Here is a 22,144-nt window from a genome sequence, read left to right as displayed (position 1 = left end):
TATTTCAGAACACTGATGCTAATAAAATTATCTTAACAATAAATTTTCGAAATGTAATGTTGAAACACACTTCATGTTGTCCTAACTTTAGAATATTTTCAGCAAGACTATGTAATAGGTTCTTTCTTTATTTTTTTTAGTAAAAAATTTATTAAAGAAAAGTAATATTTGTGGCGTTCAAAGCACAATGGATCCAAGTCCATTTTCAATAAGGTTCAGGTTTGCTCAGCAAATGAATTCTATTTCAAAACGTAATAATATCTTCGCAGTCAAGAGTCCGAAATAAATATAACTAAAACCACGTGAATGGTCGTGAGATAGTTTCATACGACAGCCGCTACTAGGCAGGGGTGTCAGTGGGGTAGCCTTCCCTGAATTTCAGATTTTGGGGGCAGTAATGCAGTTTAGAAACTTTTCGATAAGCAAAGTTCAACAGAACAAGTTTGAGATCCTAATACCGAATAAATATGAAGGAAATACAATGATCAAAACTGGAAATCTACTCCAAATGATTTCCTTTTTTCTGCCCGTAAAACTCACGTTAAAAGATTCTAAGTTGTACAGAAACTTACAAGTTACATTCGCGAAATGTCCCCTCGGGATTCGTGTAAAATTGATTCAAATGCAAAGTTCTGCCTGGTCCAATGTGAATTGTACTAATTTTAGCGGTCCATACTGATAATTTGCTTATTTATGGGCTTTCATATTTATCCGGAATTCAATCATAGACTTCTATAAATCTCGGACACAAAATTGCTTTTAGTTTCTTTATATGTAACTGGACATGAATATGGTCATATACAAAAGAAATTGGATCAAGTACTGCTTCTCTGACACACATTACCCATCCCGGCTGCCATATTGGATCCGTCATATTGGATTCAACTTTCGGTTTTTCAAATGGAAATTGGTACAAGTGATACATCAAATTAATATACAATTTTCTCGGAAATTCACTGATGTAATGAATTTTATCGTAGCTTGTACCGTTTGCAAGGCATTGCATGTTAAATGTCAGGCACTTCACGAATATTGAAAAAAAGTTGTGCAGGGACCCGTGTGTATATGTAATATTTTACGTGATTTATCGTTGATGAAATATTCTTTGAACGTACATACATACATATAGACACACAGACGTTAATACGAAAATGGTAGGTCTTGACCCAAATCTGGTCGTATCTGGATCTACATTAGTCATTTTGACCGTAATATAATACTTCCTTATTATAGTATAATATGGAAGTAATAACAGTCACTCACAGAAATGTAATAAGATTATGACACCTATGTTTTAAAGAGTTTGTTTATACATACAGTATTTTACCAGTTAGAAACTGTTTTGAGCTGCCAACATCGAAAACGTAAGCATAACTGATATTAATCTGCAATATCTATTCGCGAAGTGCCTGGAGGATTTAACATGTAATACCTTCAAATGGTACAAGCTACGGTAAAATACACTACAACAGTGAATATCCAAGAAAATTGTACGCGTACATAAATTTGATGTATCACTTGTACTTATTCCCATTTGAAAAACTGAAAGTTAAATACAATATGGCGGATCCAAGATAGCGACCGGGATGGGTAACATATGTCAGAGAAGCAATACCTAATCCAATTTGTTTAGCATATGCCCACCACATTCCTGTCCAGTGACAGTAAAGAAAGAAAAAAAAAACAATTTTATGTCCGAGCGTTATAGAAGTGTATGATTGAATTCCGGATATATGAAGGCCCATAAATATGCAAATTACCGGTATGGGCAGCTATATTTAGTACAATATACATTAGGCAGCGGAGAACTTTGCATTTGAATAAATTTTACACGAATCCCGAGGCGACGCTTCGCGAATGTATCTTGTGAGAACCAACATGCAGGTTACTGTATCAACGAATGTCTGCGATATTTTAGCTTCAGAACCGCAATTTAGCAAAGAACCCTTTGTTTTCTGAATACAACACAAAAACTTGTTTCCACGATAATTCTTTTATTTATTTTTTAATATCAGTTCTACAAGTAGTACAATCTTCGACTACGACACTTTCTCGCAAGTTAACTGATAAGCATTTAAACACTACAATGAACATTAAAAACAAGAGGAGATAAAATTAATTGTAGATCACCACACTGGACTATTATAGCCACGAGAAATCAAAACATTCACATGGGAAGAAATTAGTCTACTGAATGGGAAGCACTTTTGACATTTTCTTTCTCTAGCAGATTTTTTTTTTTCAAAAATAAAAAATAAACATATGTTTAAAACAAGTCTTTAAAATATACGTGCTTAAAAGAAAATGTTTAAAACGTATATAAAATTTGTTTTAAAAATCAATTGTTTAAAACAAGTTTTAATCATTTGTTTAAACATTTTGTTTTAAACAAAACAACCCTGTGGGACACACTCTTGCATCCGTCATACTCCCGGACATTGCACCGTCCGATTATCATCTTCTTTTCCATTCCCTGGACAATCACCTTAGAGGACGTCAATTCATATCCCTAGTAAAGGTGCAAAATGCACTTGATACCTTCTTCACTTCACGACCCACCAAGTTCTACCGCGATGAAATTCATGGCCTTCCAGAACGTTGGCAGAAGGTCGTTTAATGCTGATGGGAATTATTTCTGATCTTCCACGTACGTCTTAGGTGACATATCGATGTTCGAAGGTGGTGGGAGAAAAAGGGACAAAACTATCTTTGGTTACTTTATACTATAAACTAGATACTTTTACCAAGTGTTACAGCCGGATGATAGGACTAAATACAGTACATGGAAGTTCCGTCGGGATCGTTATATGGCAAAATTATGGACGCGTTAAAATATCAAATAACACTTTTAATAAAGTGGATACTTTCAAATATCTAGGATCAATATTAACAGACGAAAACCATATTCACGAAGAAATTAAATGTCGACTAAAAGCAGGGAATTCGTGTTATTATTCAGTTCAAAATCTTTTGTCGTCGCGAATTCTGCCGAGGAATTTGAAGCTTTATATATATATATATATATATATATATATATATATATATATATATATATATATAAATTTATTTCCAGTTTTGCACTCCACCCTGAAGAAAGTTCTCGATCCAGAATAGTACATAACAAACAAACTTGAGTAGTTGTTCGGATCCCTTTTCAAATAGCCCTAGTGCTGAAAAGAGACATTAAATTCCAATTTGGATTAGGCTTATTTGTATTAGAAGTGGACCTACCGTACTTATCGAAGTTCAAGTTGGTGCCTCGTACTACGCCCCCAGGGAAAATGCCGATGTGATATCCCGTTCGGCAGTAAAGCATCATCCGATGTCCAAGGACTGGGTTTCCTTCTCTACCGAGGTAGTCAGTGTCAACGCCAGGTGGAAGGCCATGTCGGATTCTGCAAAGAAAAATTAATTAACAAATAATTATGCGAAAGCACAGATGTCTCTGACTGGAGGGAAAGGAAAGACGTGTTTCTCAAAATCTCTTCTGTAGGAAATGAGAAAAATGCAAGTTGAACTTGAATACTTTCGTATACTAAGTTCATCAATAGGAAGAAGAAATGGTCATTGAGTTACAAAATCTTATGTTTTTCTGGCATGTTTTAGGTTATACGTTTTTATTTTCCTTGTGAAAGATTTATTCTGTTCTTTTAATACCTGGATATCTCAAAAATTATTTAATATGATGGTGCTTTTTTTTCCTTTTAATTAGAACTGATATCTCACACACGTTTGGCAATACACCCCAATCTAATGTTTACGAATAATTTTGCTTTAGCTGCTTAGCTTTCGTCTGTCAACACTGTCTCGATCACATTCAATTTACATCGATCGTGAAAAACTGATGTCAGGCACAGAACCTACTGTGAAATACTGATATCAAGCATAGAACCTACTGTGAAATATTTATATCAGGCATAGAACCTACTGTGAAACAGGCACAGAACTTAGTATTTCATTTATGTGATACTACAATTTTGAAAAAGTGAAAAAAAAAAAAAAAGAAGATGGAATCATAGAATACACTTAAAATAAATTTTCTTATAAATAAATAAGAAATTTATTAAATTTCTTATTTAATAAATAAATAAGAATAACCTTTTACAATTGATAACGTTCTTATTAACAATAAAAATTCCAAGTTTCGTGATACTAGACCATGGGGAGAGTTCTAATAATTAAAACCAAAACAACTATTGTAGTCGTATAATAATTCACAAACTATTGACTCAGGTTCTCTAGCGAGTTGAACGATTTGTAAACATTGCTGCAAAATAGGTTCTCCCGTCGTTTTGTAGAGCCTGAGGCGAAAGCGAATTGCGGAGCCAATGATGTAAATGAGAATTCCATATCCAGCATGAATAAATTATTTTGAAATTTTGTGTTTTTTCTTATTTTTTCTTATATCAATGAAGGTGATATCGTCTTGTGAATGCACCCCATGACACTAATAGTGTGTAATTCTAAAAACGACTTACAGAATAATCAGTCATCATATTTAAATATTTTGAATTCTAAGAATGAATTAGAAATAATAATATTGTTACTTTTCCTAAGAAGCTTAAGTGCATGGTTATTCGATGCGTTCGTAACGCGTTTATATGGCTCATGCGTACGCTTGGAATACGCTGACCATGTATTTAAATGTGGATAGCTAATCGCAATGCGCTGCTAACGCGAAAGGAATAAAAACGCGCAGAATACGTCGACTCTAGCGTATTTGGTGCGTTTCGGAACAATAGGTCGCCTGCTGTTTCAGAATCAATAAAAGATGTCTAAAAGAAGGGGGAAAAAGACGTATTGCTAGGCAAGGGATTTTAGAAACAAACAGATGCTTGGAAGATGCTTTGTGCAGAGTACTGGAACTCTGCTATTATAAAGTATGTGCATGTATGACAAGAGAAAATTCACAAAAATACAAAGAAATTCCGAAAAAGTCAGCTAATCACAGAAAAATCTATGTAACAGAAAAGGGTTATTCTCATGATTCGCATGAATGAGAATAAGGGTATGGCAATAAGGCTTGGAAACCCTGACGGGCTCAAAGTATGATTTATAACTCTGGTGAAAGTAAAATTATCGAGTAGCCACCTAGGTCACAATCGCTGCGGGGGGTAACGCATCCTACAGAAGCCATACACTAAGTCTTTCCTTTTACGGCACAGGACCTGGGACCACTATTTCTAGATAACTAGTGAGTGTGAGCCTCAATGAGGATAGTGAGCCCGAGGAGTTAGTAAGCTCCAGGCTCTTGAGGTAAATGAGCGAGAGATCGAGCTAACGAGTGAATAGCGAGTCCTAGTCAATGGTGCTATTCAGCAGGTTCACACCGGTTCGCTAGAACCTATTTCTAGATAACTAGTGAGTGTGAGCCTCAATGAGGATAGTGAGCCCGAGGAGTTAGTAAGCTCCAGGCTCTTGAGGTAAATGAGCGAGAGATCGAGCTAACGAGTGAATAGCGAGTCCTAGTCAATGGTGCTATTCAGCAGGTTCACACCGGTTCGCTAGAACCTATTTCTAGATAACTAGTGAGTGTGAGCCTCAATGAGGATAGTGAGCCCGAGGAGTTAGTAAGCTCCAGGCTCTTGAGGTAAATGAGCGAGAGATCGAGCTAACGAGTGAATAGCGAGTCCTAGTCAATGGTGCTATTCAGCAGGTTCACACCGGTTCGCTAGAACCTATTTCTAGATAACTAGTGAGTGTGAGCCTCAATGAGGATAGTGAGCCCGAGGAGTTAGTAAGCTCCAGGCTCTTGAGGTAAATGAGCGAGAGATCGAGCTAACGAGTGAATAGCGAGTCCTAGTCAATGGTGCTATTCAGCAGGTTCACACCGGTTCGCTAGAACCTATTTCTAGATAACTAGTGAGTGTGAGCCTCAATGAGGATAGTGAGCCCGAGGAGTTAGTAAGCTCCAGGCTCTTGAGGTAAATGAGCGAGAGATCGAGCTAACGAGTGAATAGCGAGTCCTAGTCAATGGTGCTATTCAGCAGGTTCACACCGGTTCGCTAGAACCTATTTCTAGATAACTAGTGAGTGTGAGCCTCAATGAGGATAGTGAGCCCGAGGAGTTAGTAAGCTCCAGGCTCTTGAGGTAAATGAGCGAGAGATCGAGCTAACGAGTGAATAGCGAGTCCTAGTCAATGGTGCTATTCAGCAGGTTCACACCGGTTCGCTAGAACCTATTTCTAGATAACTAGTGAGTGTGAGCCTCAATGAGGATAGTGAGCCCGAGGAGTTAGTAAGCTCCAGGCTCTTGAGGTAAATGAGCGAGAGATCGAGCTAACGAGTGAATAGCGAGTCCTAGTCAATGGTGCTATTCAGCAGGTTCACACCGGTTCGCTAGAACCTATTTCTAGATAACTAGTGAGTGTGAGCCTCAATGAGGATAGTGAGCCCGAGGAGTTAGTAAGCTCCAGGCTCTTGAGGTAAATGAGCGAGAGATCGAGCTAACGAGTGAATAGCGAGTCCTAGTCAATGGTGCTATTCAGCAGGTTCACACCGGTTCGCTAGAACCTATTTCTAGATAACTAGTGAGTGTGAGCCTCAATGAGGATAGTGAGCCCGAGGAGTTAGTAAGCTCCAGGCTCTTGAGGTAAATGAGCGAGAGATCGAGCTAACGAGTAAGTAGCGAGTCCTAGTCAGTGGTGCTATTCAGCAGGTTCACACCGGTTCGCTAGAACCGATTGTTAAAATATTTCGAGTTCACAGAGCCGTTTCTTATACCGAGACAAAGCAGTAAATTTAACATAATTATACTCATGAACAGTAAATTTTAGTTTAACTATTTTTGTAGAAATTCTTACAGCTACAGGGTTAAATATAATCTCTCAGAACAAGGCATAAGCGTTTATGTCTTAATCTCAAATTCTCAGAATCACATGCTGAGAAATGATCAAGAATGAGAACTGGGATCACATAAATGTAGTGGTGAGGGCTATTTACATTTGAAACGCATACACACTATTATAGACAATTGTCGATCCATTGCAGAATTAAGCTTTTTCCAATACTTTTTGATAATCATCTATCTTGGATAATTGTTTCCGAGATATTCGCAGTGCTACCTAATTTTGTCACAGCAATTTGTATTAGAATGTTGTGTAGGTCTCTACTTGTCACTTGTGGTATCCAGTAAAAAAAAAAAAAAAAAGTTTTTGTCTACTTTGTTGGTTTGTTTCCTAAGAGAGTTACATCTATCTATCCATCTACTCTCTCTCTCTCTCTCTCTCTCTCTCTCTCTCTCTCTCTCTCTCTCTCTCTCTATATATATATATATATATATATATATATATATATATATATATATATATATAGGCCAAGAACCGGTTGTTAAAAATTAGAATAGCACCACTGGTCCTAGTGTTATCCACATTGAGATTAGCAAACGCAAGCCCTATTAAGAATAACGAGCCTGATGTCGAGTAAGCCCCGGTTGCAAAGTGACCATCTTTACTTCTTTCTTTCTTTCTTCTTTCCTACTCGAGCACGAAAGGTTTACGAACAGCAGAAGTGCTAGAAAGCCCTTACTCACAGTCAGCACCTGCTTAAATTATCCACAGGTAAAGCGACCACACGTCCTGTTTTGACCGGAACAGTCCCGTTTTAGCAGCGTGTCCCGTCAGTACATGGCTAATATTTGTCCCGTTTTATGCAAGTGAAAGAAGTAAATAACAAACCCAGTATGCTTACTCCTTGTACAGCGGGGGACACTTCTAAATGGTACAGCCATATGGAGATTTACGGCTAAGGTGTACCATTTAGAAGTATCCCCCGCTGTACAAGGTTTTGGTAAATTGGAAAAGGAAAATATAAAGTTTCATATTCTATTGAAGGAGTAGAAATGGTGTTGTGTGTGACCGTCGGCATGGCCATAAGGTTGCACTTTTTGGACAGAGTGTGTATTCTCTTAACTTTTAATCATCATGCAAAATTATTATTTTATTCACGAAAAGGGAGGTTATTTTTCTTGCTTTGCTCTGAACATTTCCGAACTGGTGAGAAACTCTGTTCTTTCTTTGTCTGCAGGTGTTGCTCAAACTTATCGTCGCCGTCGATAATACAAAGAAATCATTCATTTTGAACCAAACTCTTATCTCATTAGCAGAGTGCTTTGTAACCAGGGGCGGATCCATGGGGCGATCGGGGCGATCGCTCCCCCAGAAGAAGAAGCTTTCTTATTGTTTCTCAGGCTTCTAAAGTGATTATGTGTGCTCAAACAGATAATTTCACGAACATCCAGATCCTAACTGTTATAACATTTTTGTTCCACCAAGGAAAGTCACCGAAGTAAATTAATTAGGAAATCAGTGAAACACCACGGGTCTCTCCTCCGTTATATACAGTGGTGAAAAAGTAAGTGGCTTAGTATAAACGTGGCGATTTCTAAACAAATTATGCTTTACATCCAGGGTGATTAAAAGCAATGACTCTTCCCGAAATCATGGATGCAATTTGTGACATTATTCTTGAAAATTGCAGTATTTCAGCCAGTGGTGGATATAGCCCGGGGCTCCAGTTTTTGAGTGACAAAAATAATTTAAGCTATTATTTATACACTTTTTAAAAATGAAATGAAATGAAATCTTTAAGTTTAACGTCCCACGGGTATGCCGGTTAGGCTAAAGGAGACGGTGATAATGAGTAAGGCCCGGATTTTTATGTAGTACAAAGTACCGAAATATGTACATAAATATGTAACAAAAATCAATGAAATATGTAACAAATATGTTAAAAATGTGAAAATATGTTCAAATATTTTTTCGTGTTTATTTCGTGTCTGTGCTATTTTCTTAGTTAATAAAGATACTGTAACATATTTATGTAATAAAAGATTAACCAGTGTAAGTAACTTCCTACAGATATGTACAAATTTTCAGGAGAAATAATGAAAATATGTATCAAAAAAGTAAAAAAAAAAATCACATTATTGAACATATAAACATAAAAAAATATTTAAACAAAAGGCATTACTTTTGGGACGAACAATGAACCACTAAATAATTTTACGCAGTGAAAAAACTTTGTCACTAACTTGTCACTGATACGTTCAAATTTTCGCTAAGAACAAATAAAATTGTCTCGTGGAGAAACGAAAATCACATTATTGAATATCAAAAGAGAAAAAAGAATATTTAAGAGAAAGAACGCTTACCTTTGAAGCTCTCAAATTTATAACTGCGCGTTTGAAAACTTCACTAACTTTCGATAGATACGTTCAAGCTTTAACAAGGAACAAATAGACTTTGTAAACACATTATTAAAAACACATTATTGTATGTCAAAATAGAAAAAAATCTTCAAAACAAAAAGCGCTTACTTTCCAGACGAAAAATAAACCACTAAATATTTTATATAATGAACTGCGTACTCAAACACTTCGTGTCACTAACTTGACACAAATACGTTCAAATTAAAAAAAAAAACAAAAAAAAAACAATGAAATTGTCTAGTAGGGAAATGAAAATTACATTATTGAATATCGAAATAGAAAAAAATATTAAAATAACGAGCGCTTTCGGAGCGCACCATGAACCACTAAGTGTTTTATATGATGGTATTCGAAAAATTACTAACTTGCCTCAGATACTTCAAGCTTTCACTAGTAACCAATGAAATTGTCTCACAGAAAAATGAAAACCACATTATTGTATATGATGAAAAAACTTAGAAAAGAAAGCGCTTACTTTGCTGATGCACAATGAACCACTATATACTCTTCCAGGTGTTGGGGGCGCGGTGGCTCAGTGGTAGAGCGTTCACCTCTGGTGCTTGGGGTACCGGGTTCGATCCCAGCCCCCGCCAAGTGAACTTTGTGGTGGACAAACACCGTGCTCGTGGGTTTTCTCGGGGTTCTCCCGTTTCCTCCCACTTTCTTCATTCCACCATTTTTCACTCATCTCTCATCATCACCGTCTCCTTTAGCCTAGCCGGCATAACCGTGGGACGTAAAACTCAAAGATTTCATTTCATTTTCTTCCAGGTGTTCAGGAGTTAAAGAGAGTCGTTGGTCAGTCAGGATCCTTTTATAGGCTGAGAAAGACCTCTCCACGTCGCAGGAAGTGACAGGCGCGAACTTCAGCAAATGACATTTTCCAGGGCTGATTTCCTCAGGGGCCTCGGTTTCTTCTCCATCCAATATCCTGTATGCAGTCCTCAATGTTAGGTATCCTGGATTCCTCTTCAAAACTGACTGGAACTTCCGGGTAATTTTCGCACCTGTTTCTTCCTGCACAATGTTGAGTTTCTTCTCCACATCATCCATTGTTGTCATCGCTTCTTTCAAAGCAAGTCCTGAAGTTTCTAGTTTCTCGATAACGCTTGCAATCCCCCCGAAATTACTTGCAATGTGTTGCTAGTGAACATTGAACAACAGGATTTTTGAACGCACTTTGAGAATCACGCACTGCTGCACTGGACTCTGCAGGAAATGTCTTGACAACTGACTTTACAACATCAACATTTTCATTGTAGAAGTTAACAGCCTGTATCCTGGTGCCCCACCGTGTCAGTACAGGCTGCGGTAGTAGCGACACATTTGGTAGCATATTGTTTTAGCACTGCACACCACCAGGGGCTTTCACAAAAACTTTCTTAATAAAAGAGACAAGCTCATTGACTTGAGGGAAGTTGATCCGCACTTCCTCTTGCTACATGAGTAATCCATGGACTAAACAACATATATGAATGAGGTTTGGGTAGAACACTTTAAGCGCATCGGCAGCTTTTAACATGTACGCCGCAGTATCAGAACACATCAGAAGCACTTTTTCTACAGGAACACTTTCTGACCACAACAGTCTCAGTCCATCATTTACGAAACGTGCAACTGTGGTATGGTTTGTTTTGTCCAAAACTTTTGAACAGATCAGAAATGGTCGTGATGGAGAATCAGGGTCAAACTTTCCTACCAGCAGATTGGCAACGAAACGTCCTAACACGTCTTAAGTTTCATCCACCGCAAACCATATATGCGAATCACCAATTCCAGCTCGAATTTGTTTGATAGTATCTTCATAGCACATATTCAAATAATTCTTGCGGATAGTAGATTCGTCAGGAATGTGTCTCTTACAATATTTTTCCAAAAAGGACGCGAACTGTGGGACATGCAATTTCTACCACGGTATGTCTGCTGCTATGAACGGACTGGCAAGGTCTTTGTAAAATTCACTGCTGCTTTCAGATGCTGGTTTTGTTTGGGTTAAAAGGTTTCGTTTTGCGGCACGCTGTAACACCTTGTTTTTCATGTGAATAGCTGTTTTCATGTGCTAATCCAATTGCGACTTCATTGAACACCCCAATTTTTTATTGCATACTTGACCAAAAAAAAAAAAAAAAAAAATTTACTGTTTGTGGTATAAGCGTCATCCATAGCCAGCCACGATTTCAATTTTGACGGTAAAGAGTAAGCCATCAATGAAAACAAGAAACTGACTCGGTCACAAGCGTCGGCGCAAAACTGAATCCTTTTCCCCTTTGTTTGAAGGAAGAAGGGGCGGAGTAGAAATCGAGTCATACAAAAGCGATTTTTATTCGATTTAAGAAACAAGTGATAAAACCTAGCCACTCCAATCACCTCCCTCTCACCGCCACTACCACTCGTAGAGGTTGCACATACAAAAAAAAGTGAGAAAGCCAGCCAAATGTGTGCGTTTTAGTTTGTTTTGTCGGCACACATCCGAGTGGTGTCTGCTTGAAAAAGCGATAAGCACAAAAATCCTTATATTGTTTTCTTTATATATATATATATATATATATATATATATATATATATATATAAAACAGATCTTTTTATTTTTTTTTTCAGGATTGGAAGCGATAACTGACGACGTTTCTTTGCATATTGTAGGGTGTATGATTTGTTTTAACCCAGCTTTTCCGCAATGCAAATCGGTTGAACAAAGTGAGAGAAAAAATACAGATAATTAAATAAAGTACTTTTTGAGTTATTGTTCCATATATAGGCCTATTTTTATTTGCGTATTAGTTAAAGAAAATTAGCGAAAAGGAGCAAGGTAACTGAAATTATGTAAAAATATGTACAGTAGACGGAAAATATGTAACAGACTTCAAAATGTGTAAAAATATGTAACGTGATTTTGGTTTATATGGCTCCTTACTTCCTAATTTGCGAACATTTCATATTTTCACCAGCGTACATACAAAGGACAAAGAACATAAAAATCCGGGCCTTAATAATGAGAAATGAGTGAAATGGTGGAATGAAGAAAGTGGGAGGAAATGGGAGAACCCCGAGAAAAACCACGAGCACGGTGTTTGTCCACACACTTTTTAAAGTGTATATAGTAAACTCACTATATACTTATTATAGTCTGAGGTCTGGCTGCACCCCGCTTTCTCAGTTTTTACCTTCTCCGCAAAACTTGTGTCAGAGATTCTGGGCATTTCTTTCGAACTCGTTGGTAGCATAATTCAGAATGGCTTGGGTATGCTCAAGTTCTCGACATATAGTCCAGTAAAGATAGGATTGAGACAGGAACAAATTAGTAAGAAGCTGAAAATTGGTATGGAAGTAAGGGAACATGTTGGGAATAACATACTAAAAGTCCCCTAAAATCCCACTGTAGCTTTTCCCGCAATTTTGAAAAATGTCCTCCATGTTTAGACGACGACAAGGAATTTATGGAAATCGTCACTCTTTATGCTTATTCCTCTAGCCACCGTTCCAATTATCACAAAGCCATGAATCATATATGGTTGGAAAGTTTGAAAGACAGAAAATCTACGTAAATAACATATAAGCCCATCGTGCTAAATTTCTAGAAGAAGAAAGCAGCTTTGTTATTTAAAAAAGATATATTTTCAGAAATAATGAGAAGTTTGCAACACTGACAGTTATTGCACACCAACGAAACACCACCAACAGATGTCCTTGATATTTTTCTTAATCATAGCCAACAATGATACAAATCGGTGCAATACAAGCCGAGAAAAAAATCTTACTTTCTAACCTCTTTGTACAAAAGTGCAATAAGGTGACATACACTTTCACGGTACTAGTCACCTTCATTTATCACATAGGACCAAGAGTTATATATTATTAAAAATCTTAAGAAACGTAAATTCGAACGAGGTAACACTCAGTGGCGTAACTAAAGGTTTTCTAGGCCCCGCCGCACAGAGCGAGGAATGGGGCCCCGTCTCTACATCCCAGCTCACGATTTGGGGCCTCCTAATGACTTGGGCGCCGCAATGCGGGGTCTACGGGGAAGTTATTTACGCCCTCTGGTAACACGTATACTAATCAAGCCCAATTTGTGGAAAAAGCGCAAAATCCAAAATTTCGGGACAAAACGTGATTTTCGCATAAATTCTTTAAAACTTGCAACACTGACAATTATCGTATGTTAACAAAACTCAGCCACCGTTTTAACTATCATCATTATTAATTTACTTTCAAAATGGCCAACGTTTTTCCCAATGGAGTAAGCTTTTATGATACATAGTTTATCACTTAAATATAGCACAAAAATCATTTATTGACAGGATTAGAAAGTAGCAGAAATTGGTAGTCTCCTTTTTATAGGAAGATCGTAATTCACACACTTAAAATCACTCTCAACTACAATAGTCATTTGAATGCAATTTTTAAAAAATGTCTTGTTTATAACTAGAATGCAATTTTCCTCCTAGTATTCTTCAAATCAACTTAATATTTACATTAGACGTTAGAATACACTTTAAGAACATTTTTGTAACTAGTTCATTTGGACTAATTTTATTAGAAATCAATGAGGTTATTCATTATATCGTTTCTCTCTATGGTTTTCATCATTTGGTTTTGCATTCATACATCCAATTCCTCGATACTGACATAAATTAGAATATACAATTCCTGCTTTTCGACAACCGTACATACGTTCACAGCCCTTTTAACAGTTACACGGAGATATTACACGGAGCGGGTTCCTTGGTCATTCTTGCTGATTGTCCATTCATATTCAGTCGCTCGCATATCATTGAGCAATACCTGGGCTCAAAAACGTACACTGTCAAAGAATGAATAGAATATACCACTAAACAAAAAAGGGTGCTTAGTCACGTTGGATCAACCTTTGTACTCTAAAGCATGTAATAGTAGCAGCATGTAGAAATTCTGGTGAATTACCGTCAGTGGTTGTTAGACTTGGAGGTTTTCCACACTATAATGTCATTTATGGAAACAGTTGCATATATAATGAGAGGAAGTGGCATTGAAGAACTTTGGTCTTGTGTGTATGCTAGTAACTCCATGCCACAGATGACGTCAGGCCATTCTTATTGCTCGTGCTTTGCGAGCTCATTAAAAAAAAAAAAAAAACAGCAATTGCAATATATACTGTATATTTAATGAATCAGACGCCACTGAGGAGTTTCTGCGTCAATTGCGAGATGTTTGTATTCCTCTGATGACTGAAGAAGATATCGATACTGATGTAGTTGTTCAACATTCAAACATAGTCAATCAAGATTGCAAATGACCTAAAGTTATTCATTGGCGCTGCTGCAGAAAGAAGCCGTATCTCTAAGTTATTCGCTCTGTACTTTCAGCTTTTAGAAATTATGTGTCTTTTAATTCGAAAGAACTGGAGACTTGAATCTTCATCTTCACTGCATGTGAGAAATGTTACAATACTTCTATGCAGCTGAGCATCATTTGTTTGTCAAATACACACATCTGTACTTACAAGAAAAAGAAATGTGGTTGGAGGATGAAATGGATCTTCATGAGTTCCAGCCATTTACAGGAGACGGTTACTTCACTATTCGTAGAAAAGATATATTTTGGAGTGGTACATGGTCTAATATGACGATTGAGTATGATTTAGCGAGAGCACTGAAGAGCAGCGGTGGACTAACCCATAGGAGAGGCATGACTGAAAAAATAATATCTAGGTGTGTGTCAAGTATGCCAGCAGCATGCCACTTACAAGAATGTCTTGAAAAATTATTAAACAAAGATAGGCATGAACTTCACACTGGTCGGCATGTGGACCTGTACCAAAGCAGTCAATCGCGTGATATATTACATCTAAAGAAATTCTTGCGTTGGTTTTGCCAGCATTTTCCATTCCCTTCATATTCGTAGCTCGCGTCCCTAAGCACTGGCATGGTAGGTAAAGAAATGGTCAACTGATAAATCTAAGGAAATCGGATTGGCTGCTATGGAAGGAATGTTTGGACAGACTTTTGGAAATGTGAAACAAAAGGATAGTCATCCCACTATCTGTAATGCACAATGTAGTGCGTATCCGTGATGAGCTACTGGCTGTAAACACCATACTTCAACTGAATCACATGACTAGAAGTCCGAAAAACAACTCCAGTAGTGTTTTGCTTACGAGCTTGCATCCTATTCATTTTCTCTCTTCACAGAAATGTCCATGAGAAAAACGAAAAAGTCCGCTTTGTACGACATGTTTGAATATCGGACAAATTTAAAAACTCAAATTGAAAACATTGTGTACGTTATAGACGGAGGCTGGCTCTTACATCATGTTGTTTGGCCACAATATGGAACATACCTTGACGTGCACAACTCGTATATGTCCTATGTACTCACAAACTCAGAACGAAAATAACAATTATTTTTTTTATGGGTATTGCACTGAAAACTGTACAAAAGCCGCTGAGCGAGAGCAACGTGAGTCAAAGGTTCAATCAGCTTTGGTGTTATTCACAAATGAAACCGCATTATTAACAAAAAAAGAGATAAATTCTTAGGTAATTTCAATAATAAGGTTTGTTTCGCCCGTGAGTTGATGGTTCATTTGACACAAGCTGGAATTCAAACCCAACCAGCAAGAAGTGATGCTAACACACTTATAGCAAAACTGCTGTAGTAAAGTCTTTAAATCCTTGTAGACACGTCGTAGTAATTGCCGAGGATGTTGACATTTTAACCATTTTACTTGAACAAGATAATAATCAGTACGACATCACATTTCGAAAGCTTGGACGTGAACAAGACGTGAGTAAAGAATTTAGTACTAAGAAGTTGTAAGATACACAGACAAATATACTAACTGTTTTGCTCAGTTACCATTCTTTAACTGGATGCGACATGTGGTTTGTATCGACAGGGAAAGAAAAAGCCATTGCGATTATTTCAAAAACGGGTAGATTTATGCCGATCACTTGAAATTTTGAACCATGATCATGCTAGTGTACAATCTATGAAGCTGGCACATCATTTCTACTAACACACTATGATTCTCCAGCAATAGTAAGTAACCTTACTGGATGAATTCCAGTATCATTCATACATCCTTGCAGTAAGTCGCTCCCCATTCAGAACGAAATACAATTGGCAAAATTGCCACCCACCAGTGACGCTGCGAAACACCATATCATCAGGTTCAATTGCACCGTGGAAATGATTTGTGAACGACTGAATATGAATGGACAACCTTAGGAGGTATTCTCGTACCAGCAGGAATGACAAAGGAACCCGCTCCGTGTAATATCCTGTAACAGCAAAAAGAGCTGTGAACTTATATACGGATGTAAAAAAGCAGGAATTGTGTGCTCTAATTTATGTCAGTATCTAGGAATTGGATGTATGAATGCAAAACCAAATGATGAAGACCATAGAGATAAACGATATAATGAATAACCTCATTGATTTCTAATAAAATTAGTCCAAATGAACTAGTTACAAAAATGTTCTTAAACTGTATTCTAACGTCTAATGTAAATATTAAGTTGATTTGAAGAATACTAGGAGGAAAATTGCATTCTAGTTATAAACAAGACATTTTTTAAAAATTGCATTCAAATGACTATTGTAGTTGAGAGTGATTTTAAGTGTGTGAATTACGATCTTCCTATAAAAAGGAGACTACCAATTTCTGCTACTTTCTGATGCTGTCAATAAATAATTTTTGTGCTATATTTAAGTGATAAACTATGTATCATAAAAGCTTACTCCATTGGGAAAAACGTTGGCCATTTTGAAAGTAAATTAATAATGATGATAGTTAAAACGGTGGCTGAGTTTTGTTAACATAGATAATTGTCAGTGTTGCAAGTTTTAAAGAATTTATGCGAAAATCACGTTTTGTCCCGAAATTTTGGATTTTGCGCTTTTTCCACAAATTGAGCTTGATTAGTATAAATGTTGCCCCGTTCGAATTTACGTTTCTTAAGATTTTTAATGATATATAACTCTTGGTCCTATGTGATAAAAGAAGGTGACTAGTACCGTGAAAGTGTATGTCACCTTATTGCACTTTTGTACAAAGAGGTCAGAAAGTAAGATTTTTTTCTCGGCTTGTATTGCACCGATTTGTATCATTGTTGGCTATGATTAAGAAAAATATCAAGGACATCTGTTGGTGGTGTTTCGTTGGTGTGCAATAACTGTCAGTGTTGCAAACTTCTCGTTATTTCTGAAAATATATCTTTTTTAAATAACAAAGCTGTTTTCTTCTTCTTCTTCTTCTTCTAGAAATTTAGCACGATGAGCATATATGTTATTTACGTAGATTTTCTGTCTTTCAAACTTTCCAACCATATATGATTCATGGCTTTGTGATAATTGGAACGGTGGCTAGAGGAATAAGCATAAAGAGTGACGATTTCCATAAATTCCTTGTCGTCGTCTAAACATGGAGGACATTTTTCAAAATTGCGGGAAAAGCTACAGTGGGATTTTAGGGGACTTTTAGTATGTTATTCCCAACATGTTCCCTTACATCCACACCAATTTTCAGCTTGTTACTAATTTGTTCCTTTTTTGGCAGAAAAATGGGGTATCTTTACTGGACTTATAATGGGTTCCCAAAAAATCTGTCAGGAGAATAAAAGAGTGACGGCATTAAGAGAAGTCTTCTTCCAATTTGACCGTAATGCTGATCAATTTCGCTCACGAATAGTAACCATAGATGAAATATGGTTGTACCACTATGATCCTGAATCGAAACAACAGTCAATGGAGTAGTAGCACTAATTTCTCTATTGCCCCAATAAGTTCAAGACACAGAAGTAGGTTGAGAAACTGTTTGCAACATTCTTCTGGGATAAGTATGGAATCGTACTCATAGACTACCTCCGCAACGGTCAGATATTTAATCCAGAATCTCTACATTACCTACAAAGCTGAAAGAAAAATTCAAAGTTCAACGCCGCGGAAAATGAAAAGAAAGAAATTATGTTCCTTGAGGAGAATACACCTGTCCATCAGGTCCCTGCGAACACAACTGACATTGCATAATCTAGGATTTCAATGTCTAGATCGTCATTCTTATTCCGCAGATTTAGCTCCGTCTAACTATTACGTGTACTTATTTCCCAAACTTAAATAACACTTGAAAGGACGCCATTTTAGATCTGATACGGGTAGTGCTACGAACAGTGGTGCGAGGAAACCTTCAGATTTTTTAACTTTTCTGTAAAAACTGGAGTACTGTACAAGGTAGTATATTGACTCGTGGGGGAAGTGTAGAAGAAGTAAAACCACCATTCCACTTGCACTCCTTCTGGGTGGGCTACGAATTTTTCAGCAGTTCCTAGTCAATATGGTAAACGTCACGTCAGTACTTTGAAACAAAATAAGTAAGGGAGCACTAGTATAAACCAATTACTAACTAAAGATCAGCAGTCTGACAATACGTTTTATTGGGAATCAATTTAATTCCATAAACTTATTATTATCATTTGCAGGAAGGGAAAACACAACTCTTTTTATCCCCTTCAAAAAATTAAGCCCTGGTAGTTGGAAACTAAGCTGTTATAAGCAAATCCTCTGAATATTGAAAGCCGAGAATAATGTTTCAGAAAAAAGAAGTAGAGAACCTTTAAATAAAACAAAATATGAAACTGAAAACTTCAAAATTGGATAAATACAAACAAGTTACGTAACTGGTTTTACCTCTCTTTTGTTTCCAGTCGAAGTTGATCCAATGAGAAGAAAACGAGTCGACCAAATCTACTATTGTTCGCTAGGCACAATAATTAAAAATCATAAGAAAGAAGTATAACTAAAATTTACCTCAAAAGGGGCTAAATTAGAAAACAGAAATATGCGTGCATACCCAGACGCTCAAAGAAGAAAGCTTGACGACTAATCTACCACATAGTAAATGCATGGAAAGTAAACTACAATTTGACAATGAGATTGCTTATGATACTGATATAAAATTCTACATGTAGAATGTTTAAAGATGGTAGGAGTCTGGGGGGGGGATCTAGGTGGCAGTCGGGGGGCAGAAGTAGCTACTAGGGGAGCGCTCGCCCCCCTTACCCCCTCTGGCGTCGTCACTGGTACTGCACATACGGTTTTTAAACTCTCAAAAATTGAAAACAATTTGGTTGCCTGACAAATTCCTTCTTGCATAAATGACAACTATGGTCTTTGTACGTGACTGACTACTCCAGCGCTAGTTTATAATACTTTCGGCCGTTCGCAGCATTCCTTGTACGCTAACGCTATATATGTTAAGGAAAATAATGCGCCCTCGTTTAGAATAACGCGCAGAAGTTTCACGCTTTAAACCTGATGTGGGTGGGTGTGCTGTCGCGCACGTGTGTGCGTGTCTAGTAAAAAAAATGAAAATTAAACAACTAAAAAGCCACGAGTTTCTGACTTAGCAGCCTACGTGGAAGGAACTCCAGATTCCAAAGAAACGACCTGCCAAGTTGGCTGTTTTTTAAACCACTTCCTGTCACATCCAATGGAAGTCCTGGAACGTGAAACGTCGAAGGAGCTAAGATAAAAAGTTTCTAATCTCAATATCTTTCAAATGAAAAAAAAATCTATTAAAGATAGAGTTTATCACAATCATTCAAAATTTAGAATTGGAGCTATGATGGTTTGGTCATATTGGTTATTGGTTGCTTATCTATCTATATCAATAAAGAAAAATAAAAGTGAAATGAAATCTTTGAGTGTTATGCCGGCCAGGCTAAGGGAGATAGTGATGATGAGAAATTAATGAAATGATGGAATGAAGAAAGTGGGAGGAAAACGGGAAAAGCATGAGGAAACACACACACAGGGTGTTTGTCCACCACAAAGTCCATTTGGCGCGAACTGAGATCGAACCAAGGACCCTATGCACCAGAGGTGAAGGTGAACGCTCTACCACTGAGCCATCGAGGCTCTCATTTGGTTTAGTTAGATTCCCAGAGGTGGTATACATATTATAGTATTGCAAACGAGATGAGTAGAATATTTTTTAAAAATATTTACCTTTAATTCATTTCAAAATCGTTAGAATGTTAAATCGAGAACGATGAGACTAACGAAAGACCGTAGCTCATGAAATCTTCTAAATCTGCAACAAGTCTTCAGGTACTGATATCAAAATATTTATGATGATAATGATGTTGTGGAATAAATTGAACAAGTATTAGTAATAAACTTGTATTCAATGGCATCACTGTGGTTGTTGTTGTTTAGCGTCCGTTTTCAGCGCTGAGGTCAAGGATAGTTTAAGGTGGTGAAATCCAAAGAACCGAAATAATTCTAATTTCAATACTCTTCCAACGGGAATCGAACCCTAGACTCCGTGCAACGAAGACGAGAGCATTAGTCTACCAGACCAGCTGTAATGACAAATATATCCCCCTCATAGGCTATATGAATACAATACAAATAAATTAAGGACGTCAAAATCATTACCAAAATTTAGGGAGTGCGAAGAAACGAGACTCCAGAGTGTATAGTAATAATTTCTAACAAATCAATGTATGACGTAGGAATGCAGTTTTCCAATCAGACGAAGGGATGACATAAGATTGTCTTAATTTTCAGTTTAGCGTCCCTTTTAGCAGCGAGTCTATATGAGACGTGGATATACAGCTTAACGTAAAATATGAACCACATGAGCTCCCACCCGGAATCGAACCCGGGTATCCCACCTCAAAGATGCGTACGAGAACCCCCTCTTAGCAACGAAGGAGCTCAGGATGACGTAGGAGATGAAGTGATGGAGTGTACGCGTAGCTGCGAATCTATGTGTAGTATGTCTGGAAAGCCATCCACTACGCTAACGAAACTGTTGTTTATCTGTTACCACTGTCTCTTAACAACGTTAATTACCTGCTAGTTCCTTCTCCTCTTCATGACGAAAAGGAACAGGAAACTGTGACGTTACAAAGCATTCAATTGAAAATGACTACCCTATAGTGTGTTTCAGTATCACACCCTAACGCGACCAGGGATTGAATCTGAAACTTAAGCCTTATACACAGGGTAGGATTTGAACGAAATCGTAGATTGTCACTTGGGGGTCCTGGTGACTAGAGATGGCCACATTTTTTCTAAAAAAAAAAAAATACTTTTTCGAAAAATGAATGTTTCGAATACAAAAAAAAAGTTCGAAATACGTAAAAAATTTTGAAAAAAGAAAATCTTTCGAAAAACGGAAAATTTGTCGAAAAACGAAAAATGAAATTTCCAGAAATCGAAAAACAGAGTTTTTCGAAAAAATTCCATCCCTATTGGTGGCCCTCACTAATTATCACATAGTCATGATTCATACATCGTTGGAAAGCTCATGGATTAGCACTTATACAATTCCAACCCTATTAAAGATGCCTTGTCTTATATGGCACCGTCCAGAAAACAAATTTAATTTGCGTTATAAAACTGATACTCAAAAATGTTGCCCCTCCCCTCACATAAGCAACAAATACTTTTGCAGGGTATTCGCGTGTACTGGACTACTTCATTGCTTCACATACAAATTTTTATGACTGTACTCCCTAAAAAAACTGATGCAAAAGAATCACACACACACACACACACACACAAACTTTACCCTTCCCCTCTCCGCTTTGGCATTCCTACATAGGCTCAACATGCAACACACATCGGCGGAAAGCTTCATTCTTCAGAAGTACATTGATATATGAAAATTAACTTCCTATCTTAATTAGGGGCTGACCTATTAAGGTTTAAATCCTTGACGCAGCAGCTGCATCCTTCGGAGTTTAAAGGTAGATTTCAAATCTTCTATTGTTATAGCCCTTAAATAACCCAAGTAGCACAGACGATAGCCCAGTGTTGGCCAAACAATTTTTCAACGAAATGTCAACGTTCCACCAACGATTTGTGTTACTTGAGAAATATTCATAATTATTCAAGCATACGTATTACATCATTTATCGCAACTTTTATTCCCGTCGTTTTTTAAATTGT

At 37.2% G+C, this 22,144-nt stretch overlaps 2 protein-coding genes across 3 annotated transcripts in view; one reads left to right on the top strand and one right to left on the bottom strand.

Annotated features, from left to right (window-relative positions):
* Window positions 1-22,144, top strand: part of LOC145681304 (short coiled-coil protein homolog) — a 337,128-nt gene that overhangs the window by 164,661 nt on the left and 150,323 nt on the right. The window lies entirely within an intron of this gene.
* LOC145681301 (fibroblast growth factor 1-like) overlaps window positions 1-22,144 on the bottom strand; it is a 68,872-nt gene that overhangs the window by 46,239 nt on the left and 489 nt on the right. The window contains exon 2 of the mRNA XM_081752953.1: window positions 3,232-3,395. Coding sequence (XP_081609079.1) covers window positions 3,232-3,395 — 164 coding nt within the window. The remainder of the gene's footprint in view (window positions 1-3,231; window positions 3,396-22,144) is intronic.

The sequence above is a fragment of the Thermobia domestica genome, chromosome 3 (genome assembly GCF_964235325.1).
Source record: "Thermobia domestica chromosome 3, izTheDome1.hap1.1, whole genome shotgun sequence".
Taxonomy (NCBI): domain Eukaryota; kingdom Metazoa; phylum Arthropoda; class Insecta; order Zygentoma; family Lepismatidae; genus Thermobia; species Thermobia domestica.
This window is presented reverse-complemented; position numbering and strand designations above follow the sequence as displayed.